The sequence below is a fragment of the Haliotis cracherodii genome, unplaced genomic scaffold (assembly GCF_022045235.1).
Source record: "Haliotis cracherodii isolate W230 unplaced genomic scaffold, xgHalCrac1.p SCAF_4, whole genome shotgun sequence".
Lineage (NCBI taxonomy): Eukaryota > Metazoa > Mollusca > Gastropoda > Lepetellida > Haliotidae > Haliotis > Haliotis cracherodii.
The window spans coordinates 68,437,174-68,455,717 of record NW_027266297.1 but is presented as its reverse complement, the minus strand read 5'-3'; the positions used below and the strand labels follow the sequence as shown (position 1 = coordinate 68,455,717).

The 18,544-nt window shown below is 43.9% G+C and overlaps 1 protein-coding gene across 1 annotated transcript; it reads right to left on the bottom strand.

The window, feature by feature from the left end:
• Positions 1–1,118: 1,118 nt before the first annotated feature.
• LOC139478631 (dimethyladenosine transferase-like) lies at positions 1,119–15,957 on the bottom strand. The gene is made up of 12 exons (XM_071261192.1): positions 15,791–15,957; positions 14,618–14,691; positions 11,537–11,623; positions 10,786–10,847; positions 10,455–10,548; positions 9,739–9,788; positions 8,441–8,564; positions 5,819–5,911; positions 4,030–4,094; positions 2,088–2,151; positions 1,823–1,929; positions 1,119–1,295 (listed from the first exon to the last, which is right to left on the bottom strand). The coding sequence occupies exons 1-12, from the start codon at positions 15,846–15,848 to the stop codon at positions 1,253–1,255; spliced, it is 921 nt and encodes a 306-aa protein (XP_071117293.1). The 5' UTR covers positions 15,849–15,957; the 3' UTR covers positions 1,119–1,252.
• Positions 15,958–18,544: the final 2,587 nt, after the last annotated feature.

Below are 18,544 nucleotides of genomic sequence, written 5' to 3'. Positions count from 1 at the left end.
CCATCTCCTGTTCCTAATGGAATATTACACAACAGCCATGCTCACGGTGGGCGGGTTGTATTAAAAACCTGGAACCTTATTTCAACCAACACCAAGTTTACTTTGGAATAATAATCATTCTCTGAAATCGTATGTGGTCCTATTTGTTGAGATCGGAAGTTGGAGCATAATGACGAGCGTTCTTATCATGTTCCAGGAACCGGGGATGGTATTAGGTGATTACTGCCAGGAAATGTCATCAATGCAGATGCATGTGTATTTGTCATCAGTTCCTGTGTACGTAGGACCACACACCTGTATATAGGTGGAGCAAGCTGGAGAGAGCGTGAGCGTGCAAGCGAGCGAGCGAGGCTGGCTGTGTGTGAGACTGGGCGTTGAACGTTTGACATCAGTGTCAGGGAAACAAGTGTCTGCAAGATGGGTGTGTTGAACCACCATGCCACACACATCCGTCTCGACAGAGAACACCCAAATGTACATACATATTTATTTTCTGGCACTGACCAAATAAACAAGTGTTTATAGAATCGATTTACAGGCTTCGTGTATTTCTTTTAACGATTCTTGTAGTCACTTGTCACCCATCATGTTCTGAAAACTTTTTAAATATACAATGGCTTGAGAACTCCTGCACACGCATATATACACACTGTCAGCAAATAGTATAAAATTCATTTTCATACCATATGACAAGCTGCTGATATACGTCACGATACAGTTCACACAATGGAGCTCAAGGTATCGCAAGGTATCGCCACAAATGTAATACCTGTCATCTGGTCAGACTGACGGTCACCACTGTTGGCAGTCAATAGTGTTCCACGATATTCAGTGTCTGAGATTCCTCGACACAAGCTTCATGACAGACTTCAGAGTGTTCCAGCTCATGACGACGTGTACTGTACAACTGGCATTCATGCATTCAGATGTCACAGTTGGTTTGTTGTTTAACGCCACACTCAGCAATATTCCAGCTATATGCAGCGGTTTGTAAATTATCGAGTTTGTACTAGACAATCGAGTGATTAATATCATGAGCATCGATCCACGCAATTGGGATCGATGACATGCATCAACCAAGTCGGCGAGTCTGACCATCCAATCCTGATTGTCGCCTCTTACGGAGATGTCACAGTGTTCAGTGTTCACAGAAACAAACAAATGAAGCTTCACTGTCCATGAAGAGCCCACTGCCTGTTGTCCATCGAAAGTTCCCACACTGCATCAGACAATACTGGAACCACATCTTGCATCAGGAAAAATGGAAGCCGTCCTTGTTGAAACTGTTCAACAGCCTGGAAAGAAGATGAATAATCATGATAATCATGATATTAATAATTGCTCAATTTAAATATGCATTTATTATCATCACTACTACTACTACTACAACTACTAAATGCACATTTAAATTTAGCTGTTCACTTGCCCTAAAACACGCTCATAGTGCTATACAATTATTACTAGTGGTGGGACGATGCATCGGTGGATCGCTATATTTTACTTCCCTAAGTATCGATCTTAGTCGCAGACTAAGTACAAAATATTGATTCATGCCATAAATATTTACTTTAATGGCTGTTACACCAAACACTAATCAGTAGTGAATGAGTTTTGTTTTATGCCGCTTTTAGCAATATTACAGCAACATCATGGCGGGAACATCAGACATGGGCTTCACACATTGTATCCATGTCGGGAATCGAACCCGGGTCTTTGGCGTGACAGGCGAATGCTTTAACCACTAGGCTACCCGACAACCCCTTGCTAGCTGGATAATGTTAGGTGTGGAAGTATGGGAGGAAGGGATGGACATGGTACGTACGCCAGGAAGTCATCAATATCCATCGTGCGGGCTCGCTTCTTGTCAAAGCTGGTCTCTTCAAGAATCTTCACTACTTTTTCCTTGATGTCAAAATCTGCAGGTATTGTCTAGAAATAAACAGGGACAAGTTGCTATCATGAACACCTTTTATGACCCATTTAGATTTATCACAAAACGCAAATAAATAGAACGTCCAACATCAATAGAATACACTTCCGTTGTGGAATATGAGCATGTGGCAGTACAATCACAAGCCAGTACTTACTATGTTATTGACAGAACAATGAATCTTGTAGTTCTTCTCCATCAGATTCAATACTTTGGTGAATCTGAAATGCAAGGAATACAGTAACAACCTCAGTCATGCTTTTAACAGTCCTTCCTATTACCCTGCGAGTAACCAGGCCATAGAGAAGCTGTGGAGATGAGGACCTACAAGAGTCGCCTCCCTTGTTCACAGTATTTATCTTTCAGTATAGATACCAGGCCATAGAGAAGCTGTGGAGATGAGGACCTACAAGAGTCGCCTCCCTTGTTCACAGTATTTATCTTTCAGTATAGATACCAGGCCATAGAGAAGCTGTGGAGATGAGGACCTACAAGAGTCGCCTCCCTTGTTCACAGTATTTATCTTTCAGTATAGATACCAGGCCATAGAGAAGCTGTCGAGATGAGGACCTACAAGAGTCGCCTCCCTTGTTCACAGTATTCATCTTTCAGTATAGATACCAGGCCATAGAGAAGCTGTCGAGATGAGGACCTACAAGAGTCGCCTCCCTTGTTCACAGTATTTATCTTTCAGTATAGATACCAGGCCATAGAGAAGCTGTCGAGATGAGGACCTACAAGAGTCGCCTCCCTTGTTCACAGTATTTATCTTTCAGTATAGATACCAGGCCATAGAGAAGCTGTCGAGATGAGGACCTACAAGAGTCGCCTCCCTTGTTCACAGTATTCATCTTTCAGTATAGATACCAGGCCATAGAGAAGCTGTCGAGATGAGGACCTACAAGAGTCGCCTCCCTTGTTCACAGTATTTATCTTTCAGTATAGATACCAGGCCATAGAGAAGCTGTGGAGATGAGGACCTACAAGAGTCGCCTCCCTTGTTCACAGTATTCATCTTTCAGTATAGATACCAGGCCATAGAGAAGCTGTGGAGATGAGGACCTACAAGAGTCGCCTCCCTTGTTCACAGTATTTATCTTTCAGTATAGATACCAGGCCATAGAGAAGCTGTGGAGATGAGGACCTACAAGAGTCGCCTCCCTTGTTCACAGTATTCATCTTTCAGTATAGATACCAGGCCATAGAGAAGCTGTCGAGATGAGGACCTACAAGAGTCGCCTCCCTTGTTCACAGTATTTATCTTTCAGTATAGATACCAGGCCATAGAGAAGCTGTGGAGATGAGGACCTACAAGAGTCGCCTCCCTTGTTCACAGTATTTATCTTTCAGTATAGATACCAGGCCATAGAGAAGCTGTGGAGATGAGGACCTACAAGAGTCGCCTCCCTTGTTCACAGTATTTATCTTTCAGTATAGATACCAGGCCATAGAGAAGCTGTGGAGATGAGGACCTACAAGAGTCGCCTCCCTTGTTCACAGTATTTATCTTTCAGTATAGATACCAGGCCATAGAGAAGCTGTGGAGATGAGGACCTACAAGAGTCGCCTCCCTTGTTCACAGTATTTATCTTTCAGTATAGATACCAGGCCATAGAGAAGCTGTCGAGATGAGGACCTACAAGAGTCGCCTCCCTTGTTCACAGTATTCATCTTTCAGTATAGATACCAGGCCATAGAGAAGCTGTCGAGATGAGGACCTACAAGAGTCGCCTCCCTTGTTCACAGTATTTATCTTTCAGTATAGATACCAGGCCATAGAGAAGCTGTGGAGATGAGGACCTACAAGAGTCGCCTCCCTTGTTCACAGTATTTATCTTTCAGTATAGATACCAGGCCATAGAGAAGCTGTCGAGATGAGGACCTACAAGAGTCGCCTCCCTTGTTCACAGTATTTATCTTTCAGTATCGAGGTTTCTACTTTCAACTAAACCTCATTTAACAGCTCATGTAATCCGAGAAAAAATTGTATGCGGAAAAATAATTTGCGGGTAAGTTTGTGTCTGAGTCATGATGAAAATTGGTCTTGATTGAATCCGAATAACATTCTATATATCTGATACTTCAAATTATATACTCACTTGAAGGCGGCTCCTATAGTCTTGTTTTTCCTCGCAAAGCAGATTCTCACCAGGCCATCCCACTCCTGAAACAACAGAAGGACTTGTGAACCTGGTACACTAGCACCACCACATATATCTGACCTGTGATGATCCAGTGAAGAATAGGTCTTCAGCGACCCATTCTTGCTTTAAAAGGCGACTAACAGGGTCGGGTGGTCAGAATCGCTGACTTGGTTGATGTATGTCTTCGTATTCAAATTGCATGGATTGATGCTCATGATGTCAATCACTGGATTTGTTTGATCCAGACTCAATTATTTACAGAACGCTGTCATATAGGTGGAATATTGCTGTGGAGTGCGGCATTAAACAACAAACAAACAATACTCCCACTCCTCGAACAGCAGTCCTCCAAACTAGGCACACACACACACACTAGCACTGCTACACTGCAGTGTCCAACCCAGAATTGCAAATCAAAGGGGGACTTGTCCCCCCATCATGTAGAAAATAAGGGGGATTTTGAAAATGTAGTGGGGAATAACTGCTTTCTTAAAAAATGTTGTATTATGTACTGGAACATCATCACATAAAAGTGTAACAGATCAGAATAAAGAACTGAAATGAATAACAATGCTTTGTGCTTTTTTCTATCAGTAGTAATTACAGTGACTGTGGTTTCAGCATTGTCTTTTTTAGAACATCTATTTTGATTAAAAAAGTCTGTAATTTATTTGTTTTTGCGCGACATTTTCACTATTCAAAAGATTGTCTGCAATGACAGTCGGCGATTCATATTGTTTGATTTCAGAAACGTAACTAAAACGAACTAAAATGCTCAAAAATATTTTCAGAACTATTCAAGATAGAATATTTATTGTCTTTTGACATCTTGTCAAAGGTTTTTGATTACTAAACAACAAAATACAACATAATTTTGATCAATGTTTTGATACACTTTCTTTTTAAGTAAATTAAATTTTGTTTCCTATGCAAATCCTGTCGATAATTTATTCAGCAACCCAAGGGACGTAACTCGTGTTCGAACTTCTAAATATATCGATCGGGTCTTCGACAGTTTACAATGTTTGCTGTGAACTGTCTTTCTTCGTTAATTGATTAAAGATTTAGTGAGAATTGAATCTAAAGGTAGGGACTGTACAAGAAATTACTGTGCGCGACAGATCGCTCTTTGAGTTTTTTATGATGGGCGATTTGATTTTTTTTAGCGTGAATCGCCCAATCGCGCGGTCTAGGTTGGACACTGCTACACTGACATCATGACTGTGACAAGTCCTGGGGGATCACTTAATAGTGACAGAGATCCTATCAATGGACGGTAGGGCTGGGACGAGTCCAAATTTACTACCCGGGCCGGGTACCCACCCCTCTATTACCCGACCCTACCCGGGTACCCGCTGTAGGTCTCAAGAGGTAGGTGAAAACTGTCCGATTGGGAAAAGTTTGGCCGTAGCTCTGGTAAAATGTGTTTAGATACATGTGTGAAACGATCTGGTGTATACACTGAAGTTGACTGAAGTTTTATTTTTATTCAAACATATAAAAGTCAGAAGGAATGGGCGAAGTAGTAAGGAAGAACTGCGAACATCAGTTTAAACAGAGTTTTAGATACTTTTTGCCATTAAACAATATATCACGAGACAAACCACGGGTCTGGGTAGTCCTGTGGGTACCTGGGTTTTAACTCAGTACCCACCCGACCCAAGTACCCCAGTTACCCGTCCCAGCCCTAATGGACGGGCTGAGGGTTAATCTCAAAGGGAGATAATCAGGAAGCAAAATGTACCTTGAAGTTTATCGGAGGGGGAGGGTTCCGGGGCTCTATCCTGACAACGCTTGACTCAACTTTGGGGGGCGGTCGAAAGTTGTTCTTGCCAACCTGAAAAGAATCATTCCTTGATGCTGAATGATTTCAAAGCTGGATAGTAACTAGAACTCCTAATGTGCTACAGCCTGCCGTCAAATACACAGATAATAGTAAGTGAGTGAGTTGGGTTTAACACCGCTTTTAACAGTATTCCAGTTATATCACGGCGTGTCAGCTTAATGTGGGAGGAAAGCCCAAAGTGATGCAGGTCTCAGACATTTACCACTTCGGTGAAACCCACGAGCACAGGTATGGTGCTGACAAACCTAGAAACATAATTGGGGGGAACCCGGATTCGAACCCACAATCATAGGTTTCTGGCGTGCCCAAGGGACACAACACAAGGGAGTTAAGGTTTAAGGATACCAATAGTACTGAAACTTGCTATATATCTTTTACCCATTATACAGGAACAGAAAAAAATATTGCGATATGAATCATTTGAAGAATGTATTGCAATATTGTAATACCCTGTAGTCCCAGCAGAAATACATCTTACCTGTGTCTGAGTACTCTGTATGGAGATTAAGTTCTATGCTAACTGTTCCAAAGATTTATGTTCAACGTGCGGAGTGATGAAATAAAGTCTGTCATCACCTTCATCGGGTCGTCAACGCGGGCCAGAAGCTGTGTGTCCACAGACAGTATAAGACCCTGACCCCCACTCTACACACCTTCATCAAGTTGTCAACCCGGGTCAGAAGCTGTGTGTCCACAGACAGTATAAGACCCTGATCCCCACTCTACACACCTTCATCAAGTTGTCAACCCGGGCCAGAAGCTGTGTGTTCACAGACAGTATAAGACCCTAGTCCCCCACTCTACACGCCTTCATCAAGTTGTCAACCCGGGTCAGAAGCTGTGTGTCCACAGACAGTATAAGACCCTGATCCCCACTCTACACACCTTCATCAAGTTGTCAACCCGGGTCAGAAGCTGTGTGTCCACAGACAGTATAAGACCCTAGTCCCCCACTCTACACACCTTCATCAGGTTGTCAACCCGGGCCAGAAGCAGTGTGTCCACAGACAGAATAAGACCCTTGCCTCCCACTCTACACACCTTCATCAAGTTGTCAACCCGGGTCAGAAGCTGTGTGTCCACAGACAATATAAGACCCTAGTCCCCCACTCTACACACCTTCATCAAGTTGTCAACCCGGGTCAGAAGCTGTGTGTCCACAGACAGTATAAGACCCTAGTCCCCCACTCTACACACCTTCATCAAGTTGTCAACCCGGGTCAGAAGCTGTGTGTCCACAGACAATATAAGACCCTGAACCCCCACTCTACACACCTTCATCAAGTTGTCAACCCGGGCTAGAAGCTGTGTGTTCACAGACAGTATAAGACCCTAGTCCCCCACTCTACACACCTTCATCGGGTTGTCAACCCGGGCCAGAAGCAGTGTGTTCACAGACAGTATAAGACCCTAGTCCCCCACTCTACACACCTTCATCGGGTTGTCAACCCGGGCCAGAAGCTGTGTGTTCACAGACAGTATAAGACCCTAGTCCCCAACTCTACACACTTTCATCAAGTTGTCAACCCGGGCCAGAAGCAGTGTGTCCACAGACAGTATAAGACCCTGACCCCCACTCTACACACCTTCATCGGGTTGTCAACCCGGGCTAGAAGCTGTGTGTTCACAGACAGTATAAGACCCTAGTCCCCCACTCTACACACCTTCATCGGGTTGTCAACCCGGGCTAGAAGCTGTGTGTTCACAGACAGTATAAGACCCTAGTCCCCCACTCTACACACCTTCATCAGGTTGTCAACCCGGGCCAGAAGCAGTGTGTCCACAGACAGTATAAGACCCTAGTCCCCCACTCTACACACCTTCATCAGGTTGTCAACCCGGGCCAGAAGCAGTGTGTCCACAGACAGAATAAGACCCTTGCCTCCCACTCTACACACCTTCATCAAGTTGTCAACCCGGGTCAGAAGCTGTGTGTCCACAGACAGTATAAGACCCTGACCCCCACTCTACACACCTTCATCAAGTTGTCAACCCGGGCCAGAAGCTGTGTGTCCACAGACAGTATAAGACCCTAGTCCCCCACTCTACACACCTTCATCAAGTTGTCAACCCGGGTCAGAAGCTGTGTGTCCACAGACAATATAAGACCCTGAACCCCCACTCTACACACCTTCATCAAGTTGTCAACCCGGGTCAGAAGCTGTGTGTCCACAGACAATATAAGACCCTAGTCCCCCACTCTACACACCTTCATCAAGTTGTCAACCCGGGCTAGAAGCTGTGTGTTCACAGACAGTATAAGACCCTAGTCCCCCACTCTACACACCTTCATCAGGTTGTCAACCCGGGCCAGAAGCAGTGTGTTCACAGACAGTATAAGACCCTAGTCCCCCACTCTACACACCTTCATCGGGTTGTCAACCCGGGCCAGAAGCTGTGTGTTCACAGACAGTATAAGACCCTAGTCCCCAACTCTACACACCTTCATCAAGTTGTCAACGCGGGCCAGAAGCTGTGTGTTCTTAGACAGTATAAGACCCTGACCCCCACTCTACACACCTTCATCAAGTTGTCAACCCGGGCCAGTAGCTGTGTGTTCACAGACAGCCGACAGTAGAGTTTGTCCCCAGGCTTTGCCACCAGTCTCTGGGCAAACTCTCTCTGAAACATCAGCACAGCACATCTGGAACAGCAACAAGCCTCGTGGTGATACAAAGTTGTGGTTAATTCAGCACATAACAGCACACCGAAAAATAATGAAAATGAAGGGTTGGGTAAATTTCACAAGTAGAAATTACCTGCACTAGGCATGCTATGTGCACCCTGCCCATGACATCAATACCTGGACAACTGGTTGCACTATGCATGCTATGTGCACCCTGCCCATGACATCAATACCTGGACAACTGGTTGCACTACGCACTATGTGCACCCTGCCCATGACATCAATACCTGGACAACTGGTTGCACTATGCACTATGCACTATGCATGCTATGTCCATCCTGCCCATGACATCAATACCTGGATAACTGGTTGCACTATGCATGCTATGTGCACTCTGCCCATGACATCAATACCTGGACAACTGGTTGCACTATGCATGCTATGTGCACCCTGCCCATGACATCAATACCAGGACAACTGGTTGCACTATACACTATGTGCACCCTGCCCATGACATCAATACCTGGACAACTGGTTGCACTATGCATTCTAAGTGTACCCTGCCCATGACATCAGTACTTAGACAACTGGTTGCACTATACACTATGCATAACCTGCCCATGACATCAATACCTGGATAACTGGTTGCACTATGCATAACCTGCCCATGACATCAATACCTGGATAACTGGTTGCACTATGCATAACCTGCCCATGACATCAATACCTGGACAACTGGTTGCACTATGCACTATGTGCACCCTGCCCATGACATCAATACCTGGACAACTGGTTGCACTATGCATGCTATGTGCACCCTGCCCATGACATCAATACCTGGACAACTGGTTGCACTACGCACTATGTGCACCCTGCCCATGACATCAATACCTGGACACGGCAGTTTATGAACCAGGTGTCGATTTTGATACTTAATTTCGACTGGAATATGCATTGACTCCAGCCAATAGTATAATTTCAGTCTAGTTGAGCAAGGGTGGAAACTGGACTTTTATAGTCAGTTAAGATTGCCACCGAGTAACAGTACCATCACAGACACTTGTATTCTGTCCAGCTGGATCACGATGATAAACCACCCCTCAGACCTCTCTATACCCAGCCTGTCATTCGGAATTGCTTGTGTCGTACAATCAGAACATCGCACAATGTTTAGTCCCACAAACAAACTCACCTGAAGAATGGTCTGTGAAGAAGTAACTTGAAGACAAAGGGAGATGAAATCTGAAATAAACAGAATACTGCGCTTAATAATATATTTTCTGTCCATTAGCTGGCTCATTCTTTCCAAAAGCTTTAATCAGGGCAATCAGGTAAACCCAGACCCATGAAGATTCCGGGGTAGAATAGGTCTTCAGCAACCCATGTTTGCCATAAAAGGTGACTATGCTTGTCGTAAAAGGCGACTAACAGGATCGGGTGGTCAGGCTCGCTTACTTGGTTGATACATGTCATCGATCCCAACTGCGTGGATCAATGCTCATGGTATCAATCACTGGATTGTCTCGTCCAGACTCGATTATTTACAGACCGCAGTCATATAGCTGGAATATTGCTGAGTGCAGTGTTAAACAACAAACCAAACCAAAACCTAGCGGTTTAAGTGGTTAGTGGTTTTGCCGAAATGCCAAAACCCCGGGTTTGATGCCCCACACAGGTACAATGTGTGAAGCCTATTTCTGGTATCCACTGATGCTTTGGCAGGAACATTACTAAACGTGGAGGGAAGCCATTCTCACTCAATCACTTTAACAATCACACCCCATACTAAAGTCACAGAAACCCCCGTGATGTCTAGTCCCTTGGAAACAGCAAAACCAGTCAGGAAGTGTACACAAACTAAACCTGGACACAAGCACATTCCCTGTATAAATCTACTAGTCTCCCTACCTGGTAGGGGAGATTGGCCACACAGATGTCAAAGAAGGGCAGCTCTGTCTTGAGGACGTCCCCCACCATCACCTGCAGCTTGCTGGCCTGGGGGCTGAGACGGAAAACAACATGCATTCATTTGTGTAGTGTGACATGCATACTATAGGGCTATTCCTAAAATACAGCATTGAAAACATTCTTTTTTTTCATTGATTTGATCTCGGGGTTTTATTATCGGACTTCTTGATAAGACTCAAACCTAAGCACGTTTAGCCGCCAACACTTCCTATCATTGTGTGAAATAACTCCATAAATACAAGACCCAACATCTAAGTGGAGGTGCACTCACGTTCCTTGAACTCTCTTGTGCAGCTCTGCCACCAGACGGGGGTCAATCTCACAGGCCACCACCTGAAACATGAGACAATGTTAACCACCGCTTGAAACATGTGACATTGGTATCTACAACCTGAAACATGTGACATTGTTAACCACCACCTGAAACATGTGACACTATATCTCCCACCTGAAACATGTGACATTGTTAACCAACACCTGAAACATGTGACATCGTTACCCACCACCTGAAACATGCCACACTGTTAACCACAATCTGAAACATGTGACACTGTTAACTACCACCTGAAACATGTGACACTATATCTCCCACCTGAAACATGTGACATTGGTATCTGCAACCACCTGAAACATGTGACACTGTTAACCACCACCTGAAACATGTGACACTGTTAACTACCACCTGAAACATGTAACACTATATCTCCCACCTGAAACATGTGACATTGTTATGACTGTAAGATCTACCAGCAAGCCAGGCCATTATGTAGTTGGCAGAAAAGAGAAAGTGTTGCTATTCAGTAATAAGCAGCACCCACAAGTAGCCGACGCCAGTGCTCTAGATAAAACTCTCAGTGAGTATTTACTCCAATGTAATCATTCTCTTTCGCTCATTGGGTATTCATAATTTTCTTTTTGCACAAAGTATATCTTTACTCCAGTCAAGTACTGGTCCAGTATATTAGATCTTATTAAACCCAACCATAGAAAGTTTGAATGATTGACCGCTGGTCCAGACTGACCTTCTTGACCTTCTCCAGCAGCTTGACCGTCATGTTGCCTGTACCAGGGCCGACCTCCAGGACCACATCTGTCGGCCGCAGCGCAGCCTGCAACATCATCACAGCGACTTTAACAATCAGCTGCCACACACTTTCCTCCATCAACCAACTTGTAAATTATTGACTTATTTCCTGTATAGTTTCTGTAGATATATACATCTTAACATGCTTAATGTCTGTTTTTCTTAATATTGTTAACTCTAGTCCAACATAAATGACAATGTTGGATTGTGAATCAAAACAGTGAAAATAGAAGATTCCCATCAACCAGCTGTACCAGTTATCGCCATTGTCTAAAAAGCAGGTGCCACCTGACCACGCTCACTGCTTCAGTTATACAAATTACATTTTTTATTTTCTTTAGTATTGCACTCAATTTTTATAGTCATTAAAATTAATAAGATATGCCTGTATCTATTTGTTGTTTGCAAACTGACGTGAACCGATATTCCCCAAATTCGATTTACACAAGCTTATCCTTAACACCATGTTCTATGGATTTTGCGACATATACAGGCTATGCATTTTTGAGAAAATAGCTTAATTAGATTTTAGAATTGTATTTTAGGAAGAGGGAGTGAGTGAGAGAATATGGTTTTATGCCACTTTTAGCAATATTCCCCCAATATCAAGGCGGGAGACACCAGAAATGGGCTTCACACATTGTACCCATGTCGGGAATCGAACCCAGGTCTTCTGCGCGACGAGCGAAAGCTTTTACCACTAGGCTACCCGACCGCCCCTATTTTAGGAAGAAATGATGGTAGGCAATGACAGAACTTAAAGGGCATCATCATGTTGTTTTAGTTTAGTTTTACACGTGAATGAGTCACATGACATCGTCCACATGTCTTTTCTAAATTTGTATTTTGAGCAAGGTGATTTTATGGTGTTTTTTAATATTTCCTGACAAGAGTCAGTTTTGTTTATCATCCTTGGATAAATATTTCTAACAAGATGCAATCATGTATGTCATGCTATATAGGGCTTGGACGAATCAAAGTTTACTACAGGGGTACCCACCCACCTATTACCCAACCCTAACCGGGTCCCCACTGTTGGTCTCAAAGATAGGTACGAGGGGTGTTCATCAAAGAATTCCCCTGACCCACTTCCGATGGACCTAGTGGAATGAAACTTGGCATAGGTATCAGTCTTTCTCCACATAGGAACCACCAAGTTACACACTTCTCCCATCGTTTTATGCAACTATGGAGACCTCGCTTGTAAAAGCCCTCATTTTGCGTCTGAAACCAGGACTTGACTTCAGAAATCAGTGTTTCATCATCTGTGAAACGTTTTCCCTTCAAAAATGACTTCATGGTTGGAAAGAGGTGGAAGTCACATGGTGGAAGGTCAGGAGAGTAAGGAGGATATGGAAGGGTTTCATAGCCACAGGACCGTGCTTCTGTCTGGGCAACATGAGAGTTGTGTACTAGTGAGTGAGTGAGTGAGTTTGGTTTAACGCCGCTTTTAACAGTATTCCAGTTATATCACGGCATGTCAGCTTAATGTGGGAGGAAAGCCCCAAGTGATGCAGGTCTCAGACGTTTACCACTTTGTGGAACCCACGAGCAGGGTTATGGTGCTGAAAAACCTAGAAACATAATCGGGGTGAACCGGGATTCGAACCCACAATCATAGGTTTCTGGCGTGCCCAAGGGACGCAACTCTGCACAGCGAATCGCGGCGCCTTAGACAACTGGGCCACCCGTGCCCCCTGTTGTGTACTGGAGCACTGTCAGTGTCTTGCAGGAGACGGACACCCTCGGTCAGCATGCCATGCCTCTTAACCTTGATAGCGTCCCGCAATTTCCACGGCAGTGAAGCATAATAAGCTCCTGTAATTGTGGTACCCTTTGCCAAGAAATCCATCATCACTACTCTGTGCTGGTCCCAAAACACCGTGAGCATGACCTTGCCTGCAGAGGGTTGGACACGTGCCTTCTTTGGGGGTGGTGACTCCGTATGCTTCCATTGCATCGACTGAACTTTAGTCCTTTGTGATAAGTCTGTCAAAACAGTTTGCCTGATTTTTTGGGCACATGTCCAAAAGATCCTTTGAGCAATTGACTTGCTCCTGCTTTTGGAAAGGTGTGAGCAACCTGGGAATCCATCGTGCAGACACCTTATGCATGTTCAAATTGTCATGGATGATTTTTTCCACAGACCCTACACTGATCTGGACATCTTGTGCTAACTGGCGAACAGTTATACGTCTGTCTGCCAAAATGGTGGTCGCCACTTGATGGATAGTGTCCTCATCAATGGCTGAATGGGGGCGACCAGGAATGGCAGCTGTTTCCACAGATGTCCGACCACACTTGAACTGGCGATGCCAGTGTTTAACAACGTCATATGATGGGGCATCTTCCCCATAAGCATGATAAGTTGCTTTCATTTCATTGAAAGTTTCTTTTGGTGTGCGACCTTTCAAATATAAAAACTGCTCGGTATTCTACTGGCTCCATTGTCACACCCTACTCGATCATAACACCTGTGAAAGTGGTAAGATTAATAGTTCGGTGCTGCAAATTCAGACATAACCCATAGATACATGTATCATTACACATGTGAAATTCCAACCAAATATGATAACCCTAAGTGGTTCTGGGAAATCTTTAATGAACACCCCTCGTACAAAATGTCCGATTGGGAAAAGTTTGACTGTACCCCTGGACAAGATGTATTTAGATACACGTATAAATCGATCTGGTCATGCATATACTGACGTTGGCTTAAGTTTTATCTTTATTCAAACATATAAAAGTCTGTGTGCATAGACAGAAAGAAAGGCAAATATTAGTGACTTTTAGTGTAACCATATAGTAAAAGATCATTTTGGTCATTAAACAATATATCACATGAACGGGTAGTTCTGTAGGTACCCGGGTCCTTCTCAGTACCCACCCGACCCGAGTACCCGAGTTACACGTCCCAGCCCAAGTGCTATAACAGGGAGTTGGCGATGTCAACTGATCGCTAGCCAGTAACCATTTCTTTGAGTGCTGAGAACAAGAATGATGTCCAATGTAGACTGACCTTCTCCACCATGCTGACGACAACCAGAGGGTTCTTGAGGATGTGCTGGCCGAAGTCATGCTTGAAGGTGATGCCTGCAATGACAGTGTGATACAAGATTTGGATACTACCGTGCATTAAAATCCTGTAAAGTTATATCATTGGGTGTGTCTTGACCGAATCACCGGTAGATTCCAAGAAAACGTGTGTACAGCTGATTGCTGTTTCCGCCTTAGTTTACGAGAAAATACACAAGGTAATCTTAATCTTAAAACTTGCACGTCTATACGATCAAATACCCCTTTTCGGTCTTAGGGAAACTTACACGTCTTTACGATCTAACACCCCTTTTCGGTCATAGGGAAACTTACAAGTCTTTACACTCCATCACCCCTTTTCAGTCCTTAGGGTTAGCTTGCTTAGGGCAAGGGCAAGCCATAAACTCCTAACTCAAGCGTTAATCCAGTTAATCCGATGAGTCGGTCATGTTGACATAAACAATGGCGGGTGTGGTTTCATGAAAAGATGAATGAGCGAGCGGACCGTGACAACACATGCATGCACAATTCAATGTTTACTTGATTACACATGTGTGTTAATGGGGTGCTAAAGACGAGCACTGATTACATGTGATAGCGCTTGTTATGTTAGTTATTCCTTCAAAATCAGGACGGACGCAGGAGTGTGTTTGAGACACGTTTATTCGTGTGGGCTACATCATGACAACTGTTGTTGTCTCCCTTTGTGCATACCACTACAGCGCTTGTGGTCCAGTGGTAGAACATCGGCTAATTAATTAAATGCACTAATGAGGCAAGCCCATGAGCCTGGGAAGCACGGTCGAGTCCCCACAGAGCTAATTTAGGATCTGAAAAAGTGTTCCCAGTAAAGTGCACTACTCCCACAAAATACTTTGAATATTATCCTTATTCCGAAATGAATAAGACCATATTTCAAGCTTTAGAAATTGGCACTAGTCCTGTTGTCCTTGCTAAACTGCCCAATAGTTAAAGTATCATATGGAATAGTAGACATTTGCCATTTTTAATGGATTTGCTCTATGTTACCACTATGAGGACTTGTGGTCTAAAAATGTTAGTTTATACCGCTGTATATCGATATCAGGTCTCTGGCTGCTTTTACGCTGTGCACATGAACGCCATGATTCCTGACTGTTCGCATACTAAACCTCACCTTGTTTTTGAATTTGTTGGTGTTGACGGCTTTTCTTGTCTTGTTTAACTTTCGGCATATCTAATGTTCTTTTTGAGTGGAAATGATTATCACGATGTCAGCCCCGAACAGAGCAAATCTGAAGTTTCAACAAACACGTGTTCATGTTTTCACAATTGCATGATAACTTCCGGTTTCAGGGGCAGATAACTCTAAACGTAGTCGCTAGAAAGAAGCGGCGTTACAATGTCAACGAGAAATCAGAATACCCCAATTCGCCAACACTCGCATGTTTCCGTAACCTATGGAATGGGACGAGTCGGTCACGAATGCCGAGCACCCATTTTATTGTCTCCGTATGAAGAAGAACATAGCCTCCAAGTCCAGTATTCTGATAATCAACCAAATTAGTGTGATTTAAGCGGCGTGTGACTGTTTCTATAACATTTTGTTATGAAGTCAAAACCTTTGAGGGTTTTCATTTTAGAAAATGAAATATGACTAAATAAAAATTTATGAATGTTTGCTCTACGCATTGTTATTTTACTCTTTGCCGCAATGTATACTTTGCGGATTAGTTCATCAGAAAGGATATAGGTACTCTCTAAGTGTATACATGTGTGTCTTATGTAAACTCCCTGCTCTAATAGCAGTCGGGGCGGTCGTGTAGCCTAGTGGTAAAAGCGTTCGCTCGTCACACCGAAGACCCGGGTTCGATTCCCGACATGGGTACAATGCGTGAAGCTCATTTCTGGTGTCCCCCGCCGTGATGTTGCTGAATATTTGCTAAAGAGGCGTAAAATCAAACTCATTCACTCTAGTGTAAGCCAGAGATTAGATCACGTGTCTGTGTCTTTATATAACCATATTAACAGTCAGTGTGAAAACACCATGCTTGTAATGCACATTAATAAGTATGTAAACTATGACAATTAAAAAGTACTCCCCCAGTAGTACACAGGGATCTTTTCACCAGTTATGCGAGAAGCTTTCTCCATGTTAAGTCGGACCGCGTCCGTGCTATTGGTAGAGCGTCCGCCCGGAGAGCGGAAGGTCCGGCGTTCGATACCCGGCCGCGTCATACCAAAAGACGTTAAAAAATGGGACTTGTTGTTACCCTGTCTGGCGCTCTCGGCATTAAGGGGCTAAAACAAGGACTTGTCGGGCCGGAGTCAGTATACTGTGTCTGAGTGGGGTATTCATGTTAAACTGCGGCATGGTATCTCAGTGAGCTAGCACTATAAATCGGCATTAGTCCGGGCTAGTATAAGCAGCCACACAAACACACACACGTACATGCACGTCGCTATATACGTTAAACCCCATTTCACCTCACCTCACCTCCATGTTAAGTCACGTGTTTTATCCGCTGCGTGTCGTGATAAACCAATGGCTGCTTCGTGAAACCAATACATAACCAATCCGTGAAATATAATTCTTATCTCACCAAGATAACTAGGGATGGTCTCCGTTCCTCGTACAATTCATCCAAATCAGTGTTCTCTCGACACAGGGTCTCACAAAGCGCAAAATCATTTGTGCCCTGGGAATGATTTTCTATCACGTCCATATGCATGGACGTAATAGCTGCAATGTCGTAAAGGATTTCAACTCTTAGAGCACACGCACGACAGGCACACACAGACACACACCGCTTTTCATTGATTCACTGATGCTACCTAACAAACCTCACGTACTGGAAAGCCATGCTTGAAGAATTATATACATAATAAATTGTGCATACTTTATTTGATACCCCAATTGTTCTACTCTGCCCGTATATAGCATGAATGTATTTGCTACCTCAATTGTTCTGCTCTATGTTCATGTGGTAAGGATGTATTTGACACCTCAATTGTTCCTGTGTGTGGAAAGAATATGAGACCGTATACCATCAGTAGCAGCCATCTTGGATTTTCAAACACACTCTTCACATATTGCACAGGAAAAGTCTGGTACAGAAATTCGTTATTCGACACTGTTGTGTGTTGATTAATTGTGATGTGCAAGGACATTAAAAAAAATTAATCACGTTCGTGACTTTATTGATAAAGATTATAGTTAAAATGGTCAACACGGTTTGGCCTCAAAGATTAGAAGAGTAGTTTGACATGGATGCCACATAGTGTAAACTTGCTTGATGGATTGCTGACTCTTTCTCTCTATACCTGATGGATGTTCCTGATAAACATGTGAGTGAGTGAGTTGGGTTTTACGCCGCTTTTAACAGTATTCCAGTTATATCGCGGCGTGTCAGCTTAATGTGGGAGAGAAGCCCGAAGTGATGCAGTTCTCAGACGTTTACCACTTCGGTGAAACCCACGAGCACGGGTCTGGTGCTGACAAACCTAGAAACAAATCGGGGCGAGCCGGGATTCTAACCCACAATCATAGGTTTCTGGCGTGGCCAAGGGACGCAACTCTGCACAGCGAATCGCGGCGCCTTAGACGACTGGGCCACCCGTGCCCCCTGATAAACATGTATCCGCCGTAGAAAATGTATGTTGTTCTAGGGGATACTTCTTTAATCTACAACACAACTCCGTCTGCGACCCCACAACGTTTTATTGTGCATGGGAGCTTTACTAGTTGTTTCATGTTCAGCTCCCAGGTCTCAACTGCTAGCTTGCGCCGGTCTGGCTGCATATATCTCTTTCTAACATTCATACTATTCTTTATAAGGTAATACAGCTATGCCACGTAGTATCTTGTCCACAACCCACATGCCTCTTGTGCAGTGGTCATCCGGATGATCATAACATTGGCCTTATAAAA